This window comes from Erythrolamprus reginae, chromosome 2, assembly GCF_031021105.1.
Source record: "Erythrolamprus reginae isolate rEryReg1 chromosome 2, rEryReg1.hap1, whole genome shotgun sequence".
Lineage (NCBI taxonomy): Eukaryota > Metazoa > Chordata > Lepidosauria > Squamata > Dipsadidae > Erythrolamprus > Erythrolamprus reginae.
The window spans coordinates 137,205,634-137,222,739 of record NC_091951.1 but is presented as its reverse complement, the minus strand read 5'-3'; the positions used below and the strand labels follow the sequence as shown (position 1 = coordinate 137,222,739).

Here is a 17,106-nt window from a genome sequence, read left to right as displayed (position 1 = left end):
TCATCCCTGTTAAATATTTTTCCATGGATGTCTCTTAACGGTTTGTTATATGCACTTCACATCTCCTACTCTGTGCTGTGTGCTATTATTTGGTGCAAAAACCTCTACTCCCTGTGGCAAAAAAAGCACGTTCCGTCCCCCTGGCATTGCTCCATGCCTCCCACTATTTGAGAAACACTGGCTTAGACCAAGGGTCCCCAACCTTGGCAACTTTGAGCCTGGAGGACTTCAATTCCAGGGGATTCTGGGAGTTGAAGTCCAGGGGAGAGGATTCTGGGAGTTGAAGTCCTCCAGGCTTAAAGTTGCCAAGGTTGAAGGCCCCTGGCTTAGACAGTCAAAAAGATAGAAGGCTTCTCCCTCCTGTTTGGATTGCCTGACCCCGCTTGGTTCCCAAGGCAGAGAATGTTACCCTCCTCCTTAAGCTGCTCCTCTGCCAGGGAGAAAAAAAAAAGATTTCCAGCCAGGGCTGGGCTGGAGAGGCCCTTCCTAGGGTGGTTCCCGGCTGGCAACCCGTCTCAGGTTGTTCCTCGTTCCTTGCGTGGGTTGTCGGGCGGCCTCCTCCCAGTCGCTCCTCGGCGGGCAGCGCCCTACAGTAGGTCGTCCTCCCTCCCTAAAGTCACTAAAGAGCAATGGGGAGAGAGGCGGGATCGCCCAGCGCCCGGGGAGGAAGAGGCGCTCCACTGGAGGCGGGCGTAGAGGTAGAGGTAGAGGCGGCGGCTTGTACAGGGCGACTCTGCAGCCGGGGAAAGCCGCCAAAGGGGCGGAGAGGGGCAGAGCAGGTGGCCCCAGCAGCGAGAGAGCCGGATCAGGATTCCCCCGTCCGACCAGGACCCGCCGACCTCAGGCAAGTGGCTGGGATACCGCGCGCCCTCGTTCCCCCAAGCAGGGCGTCCTCCACATCGCTCTCGTCACGTCTGTGGAGCGCCTTGGTTGGCGTCGGAGGGTGCTGACGGGGAAGGAGGGAATGTAAAGGACAGCACGAATGTGTGAGAAAAAAAGCCACCGAGAAGGAACAGAAGCAGTTGGCGAGGGGGGCGGGGGGAGAGAGAAGCGAGTGAGGCGGGAAAGGGGAGGATGGACTCTGGATTGAGTTGGCTAAGTTGGGACCAAAGTCATCCAGCGCGCCGACTGGCTTCCCCGTTTTCTTTGCCACTTCGGTGGGAAGAATGAACAGAAGCAAGAAGGCGGTTCCCCCTCCCCCCGCCCTCCAAAGCGGGATGGATTCATTTCAGCCGTGGAGACTGGAGACGCTCCTGAAGGGTCCCGGGGTCAAGAAACCACCTCTCCCCACAGCCGACCAGGTCTGTCTGGTCGGAGGATGGCTGGAGGGGAGCGCGGGAGACAAAACCCGCTTGAAGGCCGTCTCCTCAAGAATCGCTCCTGCTCGGTTTCGGGGCTACCTCGAGGAAATGGCCCTGCCCCTGTGAGGGCAAATGAGGCCAACAAGAGCTTCCAGTCTTTCCCACAGGATGAAAAAAAAATCCTCTTGGGCCCAAAACCTCTGCTGAGAGGACTCTCAACACGGTCGTGCTTGGAAAGGTATTCTAAGGCAGGGGTCTCCAAGCTTGGCAACTTTTAAAACTTGTGGACTTCAATTCCCAGAATTCCTCAGCCTGGTCGTGCTTGGAAAAGGTATTCTGAGGCAGGGGTCTCCAAGCTTGGCAACTTTTAAGACTTGTGGACTTCAATTCCCAGAACTCCTCAGCCTGGTCATGCTTGGAAAGGTATTCTAAGGCAGGGGTCTCCAAGCTTGGCAACTTTTAACACTTGCGGACTTTGACACCAAAAACATATAATTAGTTAGTAATATCTTATCAGTTTGTTTAATATGAAATTTATTAGAATCAAAATTACTCAAGGGAAGGTTAAGAGGAGAAGTAGTTTGAGAAAGGTAGGAGGTGGGTTGGAGAGAGGAAGGAAGGATGGAGAGAAGGGAAGAATGAGAGAGATGGTGAGAGTAGGAGGTGAGTGAGACAGAGAAATATGAGCACAGACTGATAACTTATAAATATGACAGAGGTGTTGGGTAATTTTTTAATTTTATTTTTCTCTCAACATACATTCAAAGAGTACAATATACCATCTAATCTCCATGAATAAAATGCAATATTTTGTTAGTAACTCATATCCACAGAGGTGTTGATTTGAATGCAAAAGAGATCAGTTAGAAATTTGTAACTATGTATGTCCTGGTCATGTCTGTAAAGTATATGCATTGATATATGTATGAACATGGAGAGTAAAAAAATTACCCAAAAAACCCTTGTGGACTTCAAATCCCAGAGTTCCTTAGCCAGTAAAGCTGGCTGAGGAACTCTGGGAGTTGAAGTCCACAAGTCTTAAAGTTGTCATGGTTGGAGACCTCTGGCTTTGGATAAAATAGGCCTGGTGAATGGTGCCAAAACCGATCCAGGCTAAGTGATCTTGTTCAATTAAGTTGCTGGGCAGAGAAAGGTAGAGAATCCAATTAAAGGGAATTTGAGATTGCTGATTTCAATCAGTTGTAAGCCTGGTGGCTGATTTGCTAACACAATACTTCAGTTTAATTAGGCTGGAATGAGTGTACCCTAAGCCAGTGTTTTTCAACCATGGTAACTTTTTCAGTAGTATGGACTTTCATCTCCCAGAATTCCCTGGCCAACATGTACTTCTGCTAACTCTTTCCATCCAAGAAGTTTCAGAACTATTACAACCCCTGGAATTCTCCAGTTAGCAGAAAAGGGATTTTATTTAGCTAGGTTGGGGCTACAACAGCTACCAGTTATCTGGAAATTATTGTAGGCCAGTGTTTGTTATGAAACACTCATGGTGATGACTTTAAAATGTGTGGAATTCAATTTGCAGATTCCCCAGCTACTATGCTGACTGAAGAATTCTGAGACTTGAAAGCCACACAAGTTAAAAGTTGCCAATGTTTTAGGAATATGATAATTCCAGCCTGAGTAAATTAAAGAGAATAGGATTGACCAACATAGGGACACTTGCCCCCAGGATCATTTAGAGGCATAGAGGAAATTCACAAGTCTGAATTTAAGGGTAATAAAGCTCTTCTGTTGGTGTATCCCTACAGCCAGCATTTAAGATCTGTTGCCTATGATTCAGGGGGAGTAAAAGGTAGAAGTTATTGTTAGCTTGATTCTCCATAAACATGTCAAGTCCTTTTGAAAGCCACCCAAATTGGCTGCAATGACCACACCTGTTAGCAGCAAATTTCACAGATTTCTTAAGCCTGTGGAAGACATTTCCTTCTACTGACCCTGAACTGCACTGCAAAATAGCAGAGGTTTTTTTAAAAATATAAGTTGAAGACTACAAAGCACAATATCTAAGGATTTGATTTGCTGGCCAGTTTGGGTAAGTTAGGCAGGTTCTTGTCAGTTTACTTGGGATTACTTCCATTTTTAGGCAGAATGAAGGGGGGTGAGATGACAGCCTTAGCTGAGAAAGTCCATTGTTTAAAGGAGATGGAATGTTGATGTAATCAGACTGATTGAGGATGGAAGACTGGGGTTTGTCTTTGTTGCAATTTCCTTGCAAAGGCTGCCCTTGGGCCAATCTGGTTTTGATAGGATTAGAGCCAGAGAAAGAAAGGAACTTCTTTTGACCCTGATTCCATCTTCTAAAAGACAGCCAGGAAAAAGGAGGCAATGGCCATTTTGTCTGTTAGGTTTATTTTGTCTACTTAATTATCTTTGTGTTTATAAAGTCCCATGCCCACTGAATTCCCATTAATATACAGATAACATTTGGGCTTTTTAAAAAAAAATATGCATCACTTTGTAGTAAACTGCAGTTTTTGTTTTTATGAATTGTGTTTGCCATTTTGAAACTTATTTGCTCAATATTGACAATCTTCCCAATTTTTGTTTGATTTTAACACCTTGTTTGGCATCAATAATTCATGGTTCATTGCTAAGTCCAGGGTCACTGTGCAAAACCAACTTTTGTGGTTACTTTATGACTATGTAGTTACCTTCACCGCACCATGCCTGCATATTGCTGTAAAATGTCTTTAACAGATTATAATATAATCTCTAGTTAGGCAGTGATGCATTCTTAAATGTAAGGTAAAATTGTAGAACCTGTCCCCACAGAACATAATTAGCCAGGTGCTACAGGATGGCACACTTGAGGATTTTTAAGGGTGTTATATTTTTAAATATATTGTTTTCCTTCAGGAACAATTCTCTGGTTTTAATATCTCTTCAGGGACCATTGTTGTACAAGCTTTTTTTACATGCCAGGGTGCTGAATAAAATGCAAAACGTTTTTAGGTTCCACCTTCAAAATGTACTTTATACTAGAGAATCTATGAGACTTTGCATGACCTGATCTCTTATTTGTAGTTTTGCAGACCCACCCGTTCTGTCCAAAATCGAGATCTAGAGAAAGAGGCAGGGCTTTCCTCTCTTTTTTTCTTTTTTCCTTTATCTTTCACAAATATGAAATTGAGCTTGCTTGTTCAACCTAGATTATCAGCCCTTGAATGCACCAGAAGTCCAGTTCTGTTTGATATAAGAAACTTGACTTTCAGGTATCAACAGGAACCTCTCTACAGAAAGGAGAAACTGGAGGTCACAAAACTTTTGATTTATAAAGCATTTTTATAGAACTGCTGTATAAATCATTTATGGTCCAGGCCACTTCTCCCCCCCCCCCCCCAAACCTCACTAAATTCTTCTGAATCTCAGAATACACTTTTGGATTTGATGGGCAAAACTTGCTTGGGAAAATGTTTTGTGGTAGCTAAGTCTGCGGAGAGGGGCGGCATACAAATCTAAATAATAAATAAATAAATAAATAATGTTGTTGTTTTTATACTTATATGTGTTAGAAACATAGAAGATTGACGGCAGAAAGTCTGCCCTTATACATATTTTATCTTAGGATGGATATATGTTTATCCTAGGCATGTTTAAATTCAGTTACTGTGGATTCACCAACCACGTCTGCTGGAAGTTTGTTCCAAGCATCTACTACTCTTTCAGTAAAATAATATTTTGTCACATTGCTTTAGATCTTTCCCCCAACTAACCTCAGATTATGCCCCTTTGTTCTTGTGTTCACTTTCCTATTAAAAACACTTCCCTCCTGAACTTTATTTAACCCTTTAACATATTTAAATGTTTCGATCATGTCCCCCCTTACCCTTTTGTCCTCCTGACTGTACAGATTGAGTTCATTAAGTCTTTCCTGATAAGTTTTATGCTTAAGACCTCCTATCATTTTTGTAGCCCGTCTTTGGATGCTTCAATTTTATCAATATCTTTTTGTAGGTGAGGTCTCCAGAACTGAACACAGGATTCCAAATGTGGTCTCACCAGCACTCTATATAGTGTGATCACAATCTCTCTCTTCCTGCTTGTTATACCTCTAGCTATGCAGTCAAGCTTTCTACTTGGTTTCCCTACCGCCTGACCGCACTCACTGTTCACCCATTTTGAGACTGTCAAAAATGTTGTTGGGAGTGTGTTGAGACTGGTTTTTAGGCATCATGTGAATTTCGTTGTATGGGTATACTGTGTATATACACACAATGACAATAAAGTGTTTTTTTATTAACACATTTATTATATTTCTAATCACTCCAGTACTGTTGGAATAGAATAGAATTCTTTATTGGCCAAGTGTGAGTGCACACACAAGGAATTTGTCTTTGGTGCATATACTCTCAGTGTACATAAAAGAAAATACACATTTGTCAAGATTCATGAGGTACAACACTTAATGATTGTCATAAGGTTCAAATAAGCAATCAGGAAACAATCGATATTAACATAAATTGTAAGGATAGAAGCAACAAGTTATAGTTAGACAGTCATAAGTGGGAGGAGAGGATGAGGGAATTATTTGTTTAGCAGAGTAATGGCATTCAGTGAAAAAACTGTTCTTGTGTCTAGTTGTCTTGGTGTGCAGTGCTCTATAGCGTCGTTTTGAGGGAAGGAGTTGAAACAGTTTGTGTCCAGGATGTGAGGGGTCCGTAAATATTTTCACCACCTCTTTTTGACTCGTGCAGTATACATGTCCTCAATGGAAGGCAGGTTGGCAGTAACTGTTTTTTCTGCATTTCTGATTATCCTCTGAAGTCTGTGTCTGTCACCATAGTTCCCTCTAAGCTGAGCAGTGAGCAATCGCTCACTTAAAAATCATCATCAACTCAGAGTTTTCCAAACCTGCCCAGAAGCCGAGAGGGAAAGAGTGAGAGGGAAGGAGAGAGAGAGGAAGAGAGGAAGAGAGAGAAGCAGATAGAAAAAAGAGAGGAAGGAAAAGAGAAAGAAAAAGAATGGGAATAAGGAAGAGAGAAAGAAAATCAAAATCTAGTTTGAAACTAGCTCAACTATTTAAGTGGCATTTTGATATTGATAGAGTTGCCCTATTATGAACTCACTGTTATAGACACACAGTACAGTATTTTATTTTGAAATTCTCTGAGGCAAAACAGGGTGGGTTTTTTGTTTGTTTGTTTGTTTGTTTGTTCGTATTTATTTATTTATTTAATATTTCTGTGCCGCCCAGTCCCAAAGGGACTGCCGCTCAGACACTATACTTTTCCACCCACCCCCCAAAAAAATTAGAGGGAACACTGTCTGTCACTGTCACTATGAGCAAGTATCTGGCCATATACATTTCCTAAATAAATAAATAAATTATTTAGTTGAAGTTCTCTGGGAAAATTACAGTGTAGCAACTACTATTAAGTGTTTCTTTAAAAACAATCCACCCACTGTTCAAAAGAACAAAAACAATGTGCTTTCGTGAAGAAGGAACAGAAAGATGCCATTTTATTTGCCTATATTTTAATTTATCTTCTTGTTACTTCTCTAAGTCAGAAGTGCTTTTATATCAAAGAGGCTACATTTAAAAAAGTGAAAAGGAAATAAGGCCTCTCTGGGAACTAAGTGGATATCGTTCAGAAATAGATGGGTGATAGGATTCTTGGTTTCAATATATTTAAGCAAAGCAAATTAGAATAGAAAAGTGTTTATATACATTTACGAATTTATTTGCTCACTTGGAATAGAATAGGATGAGGAGAATAGAATAGAAAAGAAAAGAACAACAGAATAGAATAGAAAATAGAATAGAACAGAACAGAAAACAGAGTTGGAGGGACCTTAGAGGTCTTGTAGTCCAACCCCCTGCTTAGGCTGGAAACCCTGCACCACTTCAGACAAATGGTTGTCTAATCTCTTCTTCAAAACTTCCAGTGTTGGAGCATTTACAATTTCTGGAGGCAAGTTGTACCACTGGTTAATTGTTCTAACTGTCAGGAAATTTCTCCTTAGTTCTAAGGTTCTTTCTTAGGTTGCTCCAGTAATAAGATTCTGATAGTGTTTATATTTTAAAATCCTTTCCCTGTGTATTAGGAGATCTAGAGGAGAAAGGTTGACAGCTAAGATTTTTGGAAGTCTTCTGAAATGGAAAGGTGCCATTTCAACACAATGCGAAAGGAAATTTTCCAGGAGAACAACACAAGTAATCTACACTCTCTGTAGTGGGCAATACATTTAGATAACCCTCACTTACTGTAGTTAGTAGCTAACCCAGGAAGAAAATTCTGTGATTCTTGAAGAACAGGCTAATGGAAAAACATATACAATAAGAGAAAAAGCTAAAGGGATTTTAAATAATCTATTACAATCAATCTGTTTTTGTGTGTCTCTCCATCACTTTTGATCAGACTAAGCCCCTCGTCATAAAAAAATACTAGTCCATAGGATGAAGGCACAGCGTTTGAGTTTATATCAGTGTCATTCTTCTGTCTTACACACTGGAATGTGCTTTTGTATTTGGTCCTAACACTTACCTGTGTGGGGATTGTTTTAGTACTTCAGCATTTTGGGTGTCAACTAACACTCATGAGCATGACCTCATGATGATATTAAGTCTCATACTTCTGGGTTACCTGTTGCATACATATTGTTTGGGATACCAGGCTGGTGTAATGGGAACATAGTTACTATAGAAACCAGAATCTGAAAAAACCCCACTCCATTGGATGGTTGTTGTCCAAATATCCATAAAATGCCTGACGTGCTCTTATTGCTTTTACATCTTAAGCTAAAGAGAAAGATGATGACAAAACTTGCCATATAACCCAGTTATAAGAAATAAAATCATTTCTGCAATAATCTATCCAAGGGATAGATTTTCAGATGATGACTAGAAATTGACCCCATTTTCACAATGGTTAATATCATAGTTGGATGAGTGACTAGTCCTTTTGTTACCAAGTAAAGAAGGTTGGAATATACACATACACATTTAGCTGTAGTAAACCTTGGATCAGCTGAGGCAGTGTCAAAAGTAGCTATAGTGGTCATTGTTGTAATATATAATATTCTCTTCCTTCAATATGTTGGACTAGGACTGGAGAGAGACAGATTCAAATCCTTCATTAAGTGGGGAAAACTCCCTGGGAGATTTGCTGGCTGGAGAATTCTAGGAATTAAAATCCACTAATCTTAAAGTTGCCAAGTTTGAATCATTTGATCATTATCTGGCAATGAGAATTTTCTGAAATCTAATTACCATTCTGAGATTTTCAGGGTTGCTGGATTTTTAAAAGTTATATATTTATATCCTGCCTTTTCCCACTATGGAATTCAAAGTTATGTATACAAGGTTCCATAGCAGCTGACCAAGGTATTAAGCAAACCTAGATGTGATTAGCTGTAGCATCACTCAAGGAGGGTTTTTTTCATTTAGTGTTAACTTCAGAATTAGGAATAGAAATAAGTAATAATTTGGTTTCCTGTATTTGATCATTCAAAATATTTTTAAAAAGTTAAAACACGATGCATTTTAAAACATTAAAATATAAAATACATTGAAATATATTAAAATATAAAATCAGTTAAAACTGGCAAATATCTTTAAGGAACTGTGCTCTAATGGTAGTTGAAAGCTAGGGTTTTCCTTCTCTTTTGAAGCTTTGGATCGTATTCTGCCACTATCTCCAAACGTGACTTCCAAAAGTGCTGAACTTCAGCTCAGTAAGAATGGCTAAGACAGTAGATTGGTGAAGGCTGTTCTACTCATTCCTAGATGTGTCTATTGAAACTTTATTAGGGCTTTTAATAGGAGACCTTTCATTGACTTGTTTTTATATCCAGATTAACAGTAGATAGGAAAAAGATTTAGAGGAGCTCACTTTTTCTGTACGCTTGAGTAACAGCCTTAAGTCCACAGATAATTTATATGTTCCAGACATGCCTCGGGTGTACAAGAAGAGGTGATTATAGCTTCTGCATCGAGCCTTGAATTAACTTTGGATTCAACTTAGCATTCCTGAAACGGAAACTATTATAACCTCTTGTCTTTTTTTACAGGAGGCAGTATGATTCCGGTGGCTGAATTCAAGCATTTCACAGACCAGCAGCCTGCTTTCAAAGTTCTCAAGCCTTGGTGGGACGTGTTAGCTGAGTACATCACTATAGTCATGGTGATGATAGGTGTTTTTGGCTGCACTCTGCAAGTGAGTGAGTATGGAAGCATACTATACAATTTCAGAACAAGATCATGGGGTCTTGAAATTGCAGAACGGGATACTTATCACAGAAAAAGACTTTGGAAGTTGATTTCATATATTGGGATGGGTTTATGATTTGATCCTGAGAAAGGGTCATTCTTTTTCAGCCTTTTCATACAGAACCTTTTTCACATTTCGTACAGAAATGTGTCGAGCCATCTTTTCTTCCCCAGTGACTTCTTATATTGCAACAGGATTAGAAGCCTACATGCATATGTACACAAAGTCTCATGAATTATTTACATATAACAAATAAGTCAAATATATCTACCGTAATTCCTCTCCTTTCCCCTCATGATCTTGATCAAAACAAACAAATAGCTTAAAGAACCAATGAATCCAAAGTTCCCACTCAAAACTTATAACAGCCAGGCTGAAATTATGGTTTTGGACACATTATGAAAAAACGTAATTCTCTTTGAGAAGTCTATACAGTAAATGGCGAGGAAGGCAAAAGAAAAGAGAAAAAGACCACTGGCAGTCAATGTTCCCTCTAATTTTTTTTCTGTGTGGGCAGAAAAGTATAGTGTCTGAGCGGCAGTCCCTTTGGGACTGGGCGGCATAGAAGTATAAATAAATAAACAAACAAACAAGAAAAAAATTTCCCTTCTTTTTTATTTAAAAAAATTAATAATAAAACAAAACCAAAATCTATTACTATTATTACTATCTTCTCCTCTTTTTCCATCCCTGTCTCCTCCCCCCTTGTGTGTGTGTGTGTATGTGTGAACTCTTGAACCATTTCCAATAACAGGTGAGCTATTGGAAATGGTTCAAGAGTTCACACACACACACACACACAAACGGCTGGGTTTTTTTTCCTCTGTTATTATTTGGGTGCTTTTTACCATATGCTTTAAATCAAGAGTCATTTCTCTCTCTTTCTCTCTCCCCCTCTTTCTCTCTCTCTCTTTTTCTCACTTTCTCTCTCCCTCTCTTTCTATCTCTCTCCCCCTCTTGCTCTCTCTCTCTCTCTCTTTCTCTCTTGTTTTCTTTCTCTCTCTCTCTTGCTATCTCTCTCACCCCCTTTCTCTCTCTCTCTCTCTCTTTCTCACTTACTTTCTCCCCCCCCCTCTCTCTCTGTCAGCGAGGGGACTGCCAGAGCACTTTCTCCGAGTGCTTTGGGAACACCTGCCCGGCACTACTGCAGCCCCCTTGCTGAAAGTCCGGGACGAAAGCGCTTCCAGCGAAGGGGCTGCGAGAGGGGTGGGGCAGGCATTCTCGAAGCGTGCAGAGAAAACCCTCTCTCGCAGCCCCCTGGCTGGGAGCGCAGAAGTGGAGGAGGAGAAGCTGCAGCCACCGCCACGGGAGAAGTCTCGCCCCAAGGCAGGAGGCGGCGGAGGAGGAGAGGGGGTGGATCAGATGGGCGGGGGGCCGAGCCGAGAGGCCAGGGGCGCGAGGGGGCCAGAGGCACCATGGGGAGGCAGGGGCGGCCCCGGCTCCCTTTCCTTCTACTGCCGGCACCTCCCCACCCCCGCACCCTCCAGCAGGCTGGCAGGGGGATGGGGAGCACGTGCCCGTGGAAAAGGGTGCGCGGGGGGGGGTATTTTGGGGCGCTTACGGGGAATGCTGCTGGCAGTAACAGGAATGGACCATGTTACAGTGTCATTTGTGTGCACTGTGGAGCTGGTTTATTGGTTAACAGTTACACCAACTTAATGGCACACAATCAGTCGGTATCTTACTGGCAGAGGTGTCACCTGTATGAAAACCAGAGATGGTGTAAGTTGGATATACTGAACTAATTCAGCATTATAGAAAATGTGAGAGCTGGTATAGTAAAAAGGCATATAGAAAAATAGTATCTCTTACTGCGTGATGCAACAGACATAATGAAGGGACTTTTGTGTGCCTCTAATCATATATCTACTCAATCTGTATATATCTACTCAACCTGCTCCAATGAACATTCTACTAAGAAGTCCATTGGAAAGAAGCCCCATAAAGGATTAAGGGGCCTAGTAATATGTTTCTAGAATTCATCAAGTCACAATTGGTTGTTAAAACACTGCTGGTATAAAGTAACAACTGCTGGCCAAAGAGTTATGGATGCTCATTTGCTCCACAGGGAGTTCCAGTCCCAGATTACTGCAGGATTCACCCGGTCCCTGATTACTGCAGGAGATTTTAAAAAAAATAGAGAATCTGATAATACATTTTAAGCCTGTTTGGGCTTCATGTTCAGAAGGATAGAATAATTACTGTGAAAGTGTTACAGAGCAAATAACATTTGGGAAAATGCCCATCACTAAAGATCTAGACTAGCTTTTTCTCTGTTGTGCTATTTTTTCTCTTTTTAGGATTTTTTAAAGATATGCACTGCTCAAAAAAATAAAGGGAACACTTAAACAACACAATGTAACTCCAAGTAAATCAAACGTCTGTGAAATCAAACTGTCCACTTAGGAAGCAACACTGATTGACAATCAATTTCACATGCTGTTCTGTACGTTCAACTTTGTACAGAACAAAGTATTCAATGAGAATATTTCATTCACTCAGATCTAGGATGTGTTCTTTGAGTGTTCCCTTTATTTTTTTGAGCAGTATGTTCAAAGGAAATTGTACCTCTTGCACCTTGAAATGGTCAACTCCAATCAATTCCTTTGGGAATCTGCTAGATCATTATTATGTGATGTAAACTGTTGTATCATATGGACTCTGATATATCATGTTTCTTTTCCTCACTTATATGTTGCGGTAGGTGATACATGACAAGATTATCTGCCTTCCCAATCACGTTCCCAGTGGTACAGCTTTCACTGATTTAACTTGTGAAGATTTCACCAAGAAGACAATCAATACCTCCGAACCAATCAAGTCTTCTGTCCGCCAGGAAATGAGTGGATTACGGAACAACCTAGACCTTCAACAGTACAGCTACATCAATCAAATGTGTTATGAGACAGCCCTTCATTGGTATGCTAAGTACTTTCCTTATCTTGTTGTTATCCATACACTGATGTTCATGGTGTGTGCTTCTTTCTGGTTCAAATTCCCTGGTACCAGTTCCAAGATTGAACATTTTATCTCCATTATGAGCAAATGTTTTGACTCACCTTGGACTACTCGAACCATCTCAGAAGTTTCTGAAGAGGAGAATACAAGCTCAGGAAAGGTGAATCGGATCAGGAAAAGTAATGTTCCAAGTGAACTGATTGAACTTTCTCCTGCAGGAGGCTCTGTTACAGGAAAGAAAGTTGCAGAGTCCCCTTCCAGTAGCATGTTGGGCAAAAAGGAAGGCGAGGAAGCCAAGGCCTTGTTTGAAAAGGTGAAAAAATTCCGACTCCATGTCGAGAAAGGAGACATTCTTTACAAAATGTACATCCGGCAAACTGTTCTCAAGGTTTGCAAATTTCTAGTTATCATTGTCTACAATGCAGCCCTGGTTCACAATATTAAGTTCATAGTGCCCTGTAGTGTTAAAATGGAGGATATGACAGGCTATGACCATTTCTGTTGCAATCATACCAAAGCCTGCCTCTTCTTTAAGCTGGCTATGTGCTTCCTCTGTTTCCTTGGTGTGTATGGTTTGACTTGCCTCTACACTCTTTATTGGCTCTTTCACCGGCCACTTAAAGAGTACTCATTTCGCTTTGTCCGTGAGGATACTGGCATCAAGGACATCCCTGACGTTAAAAATGATTTTGCTTTCATGCTCCATCTCATAGACCAGTATGATTCCCTTTACTCCAAGCGTTTTGCTGTATTCCTGTCGGAGGACAGTGAGTTCAGACTTAAACAGCTCAACCTCAATCATGAGTGGACACATGATAAGTTGCAGCAGAAACTGCAGACAAACCCTAGTGGGCGCCTAGAACTCCATCTCTTCATGTTGCCTGGGTTGCCTGACACTACTTTTGAGATGATTGAGTTGGAAGCTCTAAAACTGGAATTGCTCCAAGATGTCACTTTCCCGGCCTCGGTAACTCAGCTGGTCAATCTCCAAGAGCTAGTGCTGATCAACTGCCCTGCTAAGCTGTCCTTTACCTCCCTTAAGTTCTTCCGTGAACAACTGAAGGTGATGATGGTAAATTTTGATGACATAAAAGATATACCTGTGTGGATCTACAACTTGAGAGGTTTGGAAGAGTTGTACATCTCAGGGTTTTTCAACCACGAGATGCGCCGGACAGGAACTCTCGAAAGCTTACGTGAGCTAAAGAACCTAAAGGTTTTGACACTGCACAGCAACATCTCAAAACTGCCACCCAGTGTGGCTGATCTGGCCACTCACCTGCAAAAACTCAGGATACATAATGATGGGACTAAGTTGGTAGCCCTTAACTATCTCAAGAAGCTCTTCTCGGTGCAGGAGCTAAAGCTGATCAACTGTAACCTGGAACGGATCCCCCATGCTATCTTTAGCCTTGTAAACTTGCAAGAGTTGGACTTGAAAAATAACAAGTTGATTTCCATTGAGGAAGTCATTAGTTTCCAGCATTGCCGAAAGTTGATGTGTCTCAAACTTTGGCACAACCAGATTTTCACCATCCCTGAACATATCCGCAAACTCAAGACCTTGGAGCAACTTGACCTCAGCCATAATTACATTGAAAGTCTCCCTTCCCAACTCTTCATGTGCACTACGCTACATTATTTGGATCTTTCCTACAATCAAATTCAGACAATCCCTTCTGGGATGGGAGTTTTACAAAGCCTACAATATTTCGCTGTTTCGCACAATTGCTTGGAGACGTTGCCAAATGAAATTTACTTCTGCAAAAAACTCAAAATTCTCAAAGTGGAACACAACAAACTCCGGCGCATTTCAGATCGCATCAGCTGGCTTCCTTTGCTGTCCAGGATAGAGCTGAAAGGGAACCAGCTGGAAGCCTTACCCTTGGAGATTGGCCAGTGCAAATTCCTCAAGCATAGTGGTCTGGTGGTGGAGAGCAATCTTTATGAGACGTTGCCTTTAGAAGTAAGGGTAAAAATGGAGGATGAATGACCAATGTGAACAGCATCAAGGACAGTGTAATTTCTCAAGTGCCGACTGTGTAGGTATAGAACCAGAACACGTTAAGATTCTGACTCCATTCATCCCAGATGCTCTCAATATTATTTCCATATCATCATGGAATGGATGTGATAAGTCTTAGTCTAGCAAATCTGTATCTCGGGATGAAATCAGGAAGGGTCAGGAAGGAGCTGACAGTTCCAACCCTGTCAAAGAGGGGTGGAAATGGGAATCTCAGCAAAAAGAAGTTGAAAGTGACATTTAGATTTTATTTCAGTTCTGTTTTTCTGAAAAACACCATTTTTCAGAACAGTTAAATAGGATAAATAATTTATAAGAAAAAAGGCTGTACCGGACCAAAGAATCATTGTATTTAATATTTTTGTATCTATTTATGTACATATTTTTTAAACTCTGCTGAAGCTTTGCTAGATACTCTTTTTCAATTGGATTCATTTGTCCACTCTTAAGCTGCAGCTTCTTGTTACCATGTTTGGAGACATTGCCTAATTTTATCAAAAGTGATTCTGGATTATGTTTTGCCTATTTATTGCAACAGATGAGAAGTAGTCGGGGACTAGGAATCTTGCGTAATTATCAAAATAACCTAGCTCTCCATGTACTTGGCAGAGTGGAAGGATCTTCCATGCATAGCAAGTGCTGGGAAATATTGGGGCAATTCTCCTAATTTTTTTCAGATGACATATAGGAGTTATACAGTGTAACTCTTACACCTTATTAATGTGACTGCCTACCATTAGATGAATACCCATTCCAAGAGTCTTAAAGGACGACCCAACTTTTAACCCTACTGTCTTCTACCAATAGAATGGAAATCGTAATTGTTGTCATGCACTCTTAAAAACTTTTAATAAAGACTTTCAAAAAAGAGTCTTGAACAAGCTGCTTCAGTCATGAGATAAAAACAGGCTCTCTTAATAATTAGTAAGTAAGAAATAGTGATATTTATTGTTTTATTATTAGTATTTTATTACTGTACTAATATGCGGATAGAAAACGTATGTTGGTATGAACTATCACTTCTTGTGAGTGACAGTTCTCTGCCTTAAGTTCCTGCCCTGATGCTACCTCTGACAAGCTGTCTAGGCAGTGCCTTGATTCTAATCAGAGCAAATGGCATTCCATTGAGGAAGCATCAAGCAAATGCTTTGGTGGGAATATCAGTTTATGGCTGGGAAGGCTTCAATAGATGAAACAATTCAGTTTTTCTAGGTCATGGATATCAGTGCCATTCATCTCCAATGGGATTTTCATCATTTTGTAATAATGTGCTAAAACTGTTAAAGACAACAATGCAAAAGGTGAAAGATACAGTTTTAAAAGAAATTTCAAAAATAACTGTAAAAGATCGATGAAGATCCAATCATTATTATTTACTTATCTTCATTTAGTATGAATGATCAACATTTACCAGTAGTTTACCTGGTTAGTTGATTGATATGGTAATTTATTTAATGGTAAATCACTAGCATTCTCTGCAAGTTTTATCAGGTTCACCTCCAGTTGAAAAAATAAATATCTGGTGATAGAAGCGATTTGGTATAAAGTTCTAATTCATGATGGACTCTAAGCCTTATGTTTGTCTTGTATTTTTGGATTTGACACCAGTCCTCCTAAGTACCAACACTATGTACAGTATGTATGTATGTATGTATGTATGTATGTATGTATGTATGTATGTATGTATGTATGCTGTTTGAAATTACAATCAGTGTCAAGAGTTATATTTTTGCCAATAAAATAGAGTCAAGAAGCATTTAAAACATTCATAAAGTAGTATCCTAAATTACTATGTACTTCCATGAAGAAGAGTATGAAAACCATAAATATATAGTTATGTCATTTACAGCAGATATCCTCTAAATCAGTGTTTCCCAACCTTGGCAACTTGAAGATATCTGGACTTCAACTCCCAGAATTCCCCAGCCAGTATTCGCTGGCTGGGGAATTCTAGGAGTTGAAGTCCAAATATCTTCAAGTTGCCAAGGTTGGGAAACACTGCTCTAAATAATCATTGTTAATGACCTGGACCTGGACCTGTAGGACAAACAATTGAAGAATTTAAATTTTTTTTGTAATTTCCCAAAGAAACCTCATTCAATTGTCAGTGAAATATTATATCACACTGAGCAACTTTTCTCAATCTTCTAACCTTGGAGAAACTCTGAAATAATGTTAAGGTCTTGGCTAAAAATTTCAAAACATACAGACATATTATAAAACAATCCACTCAGTAAGAGGTTGACTGACTCATGTTGTATAAGCCTGAAATTATGGTAAGCAAATCATACTAGGATTTAGTACAATATAAAAATATCCAAATTGAGGTCATTCACTGAATAATGTGGCTGAATGGAAATTTAATCCTATCTCTTCTTAATCTAATTCCAAGTCATATCCACATAGCTGCATTTTCATGCTCCCTACCTGTCACACCATCCTAAATCTGGCTACCCCAATTATAGATTCAGTATATGCTCGATACTGCTGTCCATACAGCTTTAATGTACAAAGAGCTATGACTTTTAGTCCCTGGACTGAATTTGCAGCCTCATCCAATGTCATTTAGCACAGGGGCTCCTGCAAAGATGCA

At 40.4% G+C, this 17,106-nt stretch overlaps 1 protein-coding gene across 9 annotated transcripts; it reads left to right on the top strand.

The window, feature by feature from the left end:
* The first annotated feature begins 629 nt into the window (after nt 1-629).
* Nucleotides 630-16,080, top strand: LRRC8E (leucine rich repeat containing 8 VRAC subunit E). Of its 9 annotated transcripts, none has more exons than XM_070739565.1 (3): nt 630-844; nt 9,333-9,478; nt 12,237-16,080. In XM_070739565.1, the coding sequence occupies exons 2-3, from the start codon at nt 9,341-9,343 to the stop codon at nt 14,481-14,483; spliced, it is 2,385 nt and encodes a 794-aa protein (XP_070595666.1). In that variant the 5' UTR covers nt 630-844; nt 9,333-9,340; the 3' UTR covers nt 14,484-16,080. The 9 variants fall into 9 exon arrangements, with proteins under 9 accessions (XP_070595666.1, XP_070595673.1, XP_070595672.1 ...); XM_070739572.1 differs by having other exon boundaries at nt 680-844; nt 9,333-9,482; XM_070739571.1 differs by having other exon boundaries at nt 775-848; nt 9,340-9,478.
* The last annotated feature ends 1,026 nt before the right edge of the window (nt 16,081-17,106 follow it).

What these genes read in the sequence shown, in the direction of transcription:
- LRRC8E (XM_070739565.1), top strand. Translation starts at nt 9,341, where the DNA reads ATGATTCCGGTGGCTGAATTCAAGCATTTCACAGACCAGCAGCCTGCT. An exon ending in TTTTTGGCTGCACTCTGCAA is followed by an intron (nt 9,479 to 12,236) that starts GTGAGTGAGTAT and finishes ATGTTGCGGTAG; the next exon opens with GTGATACATGACAAGATTAT.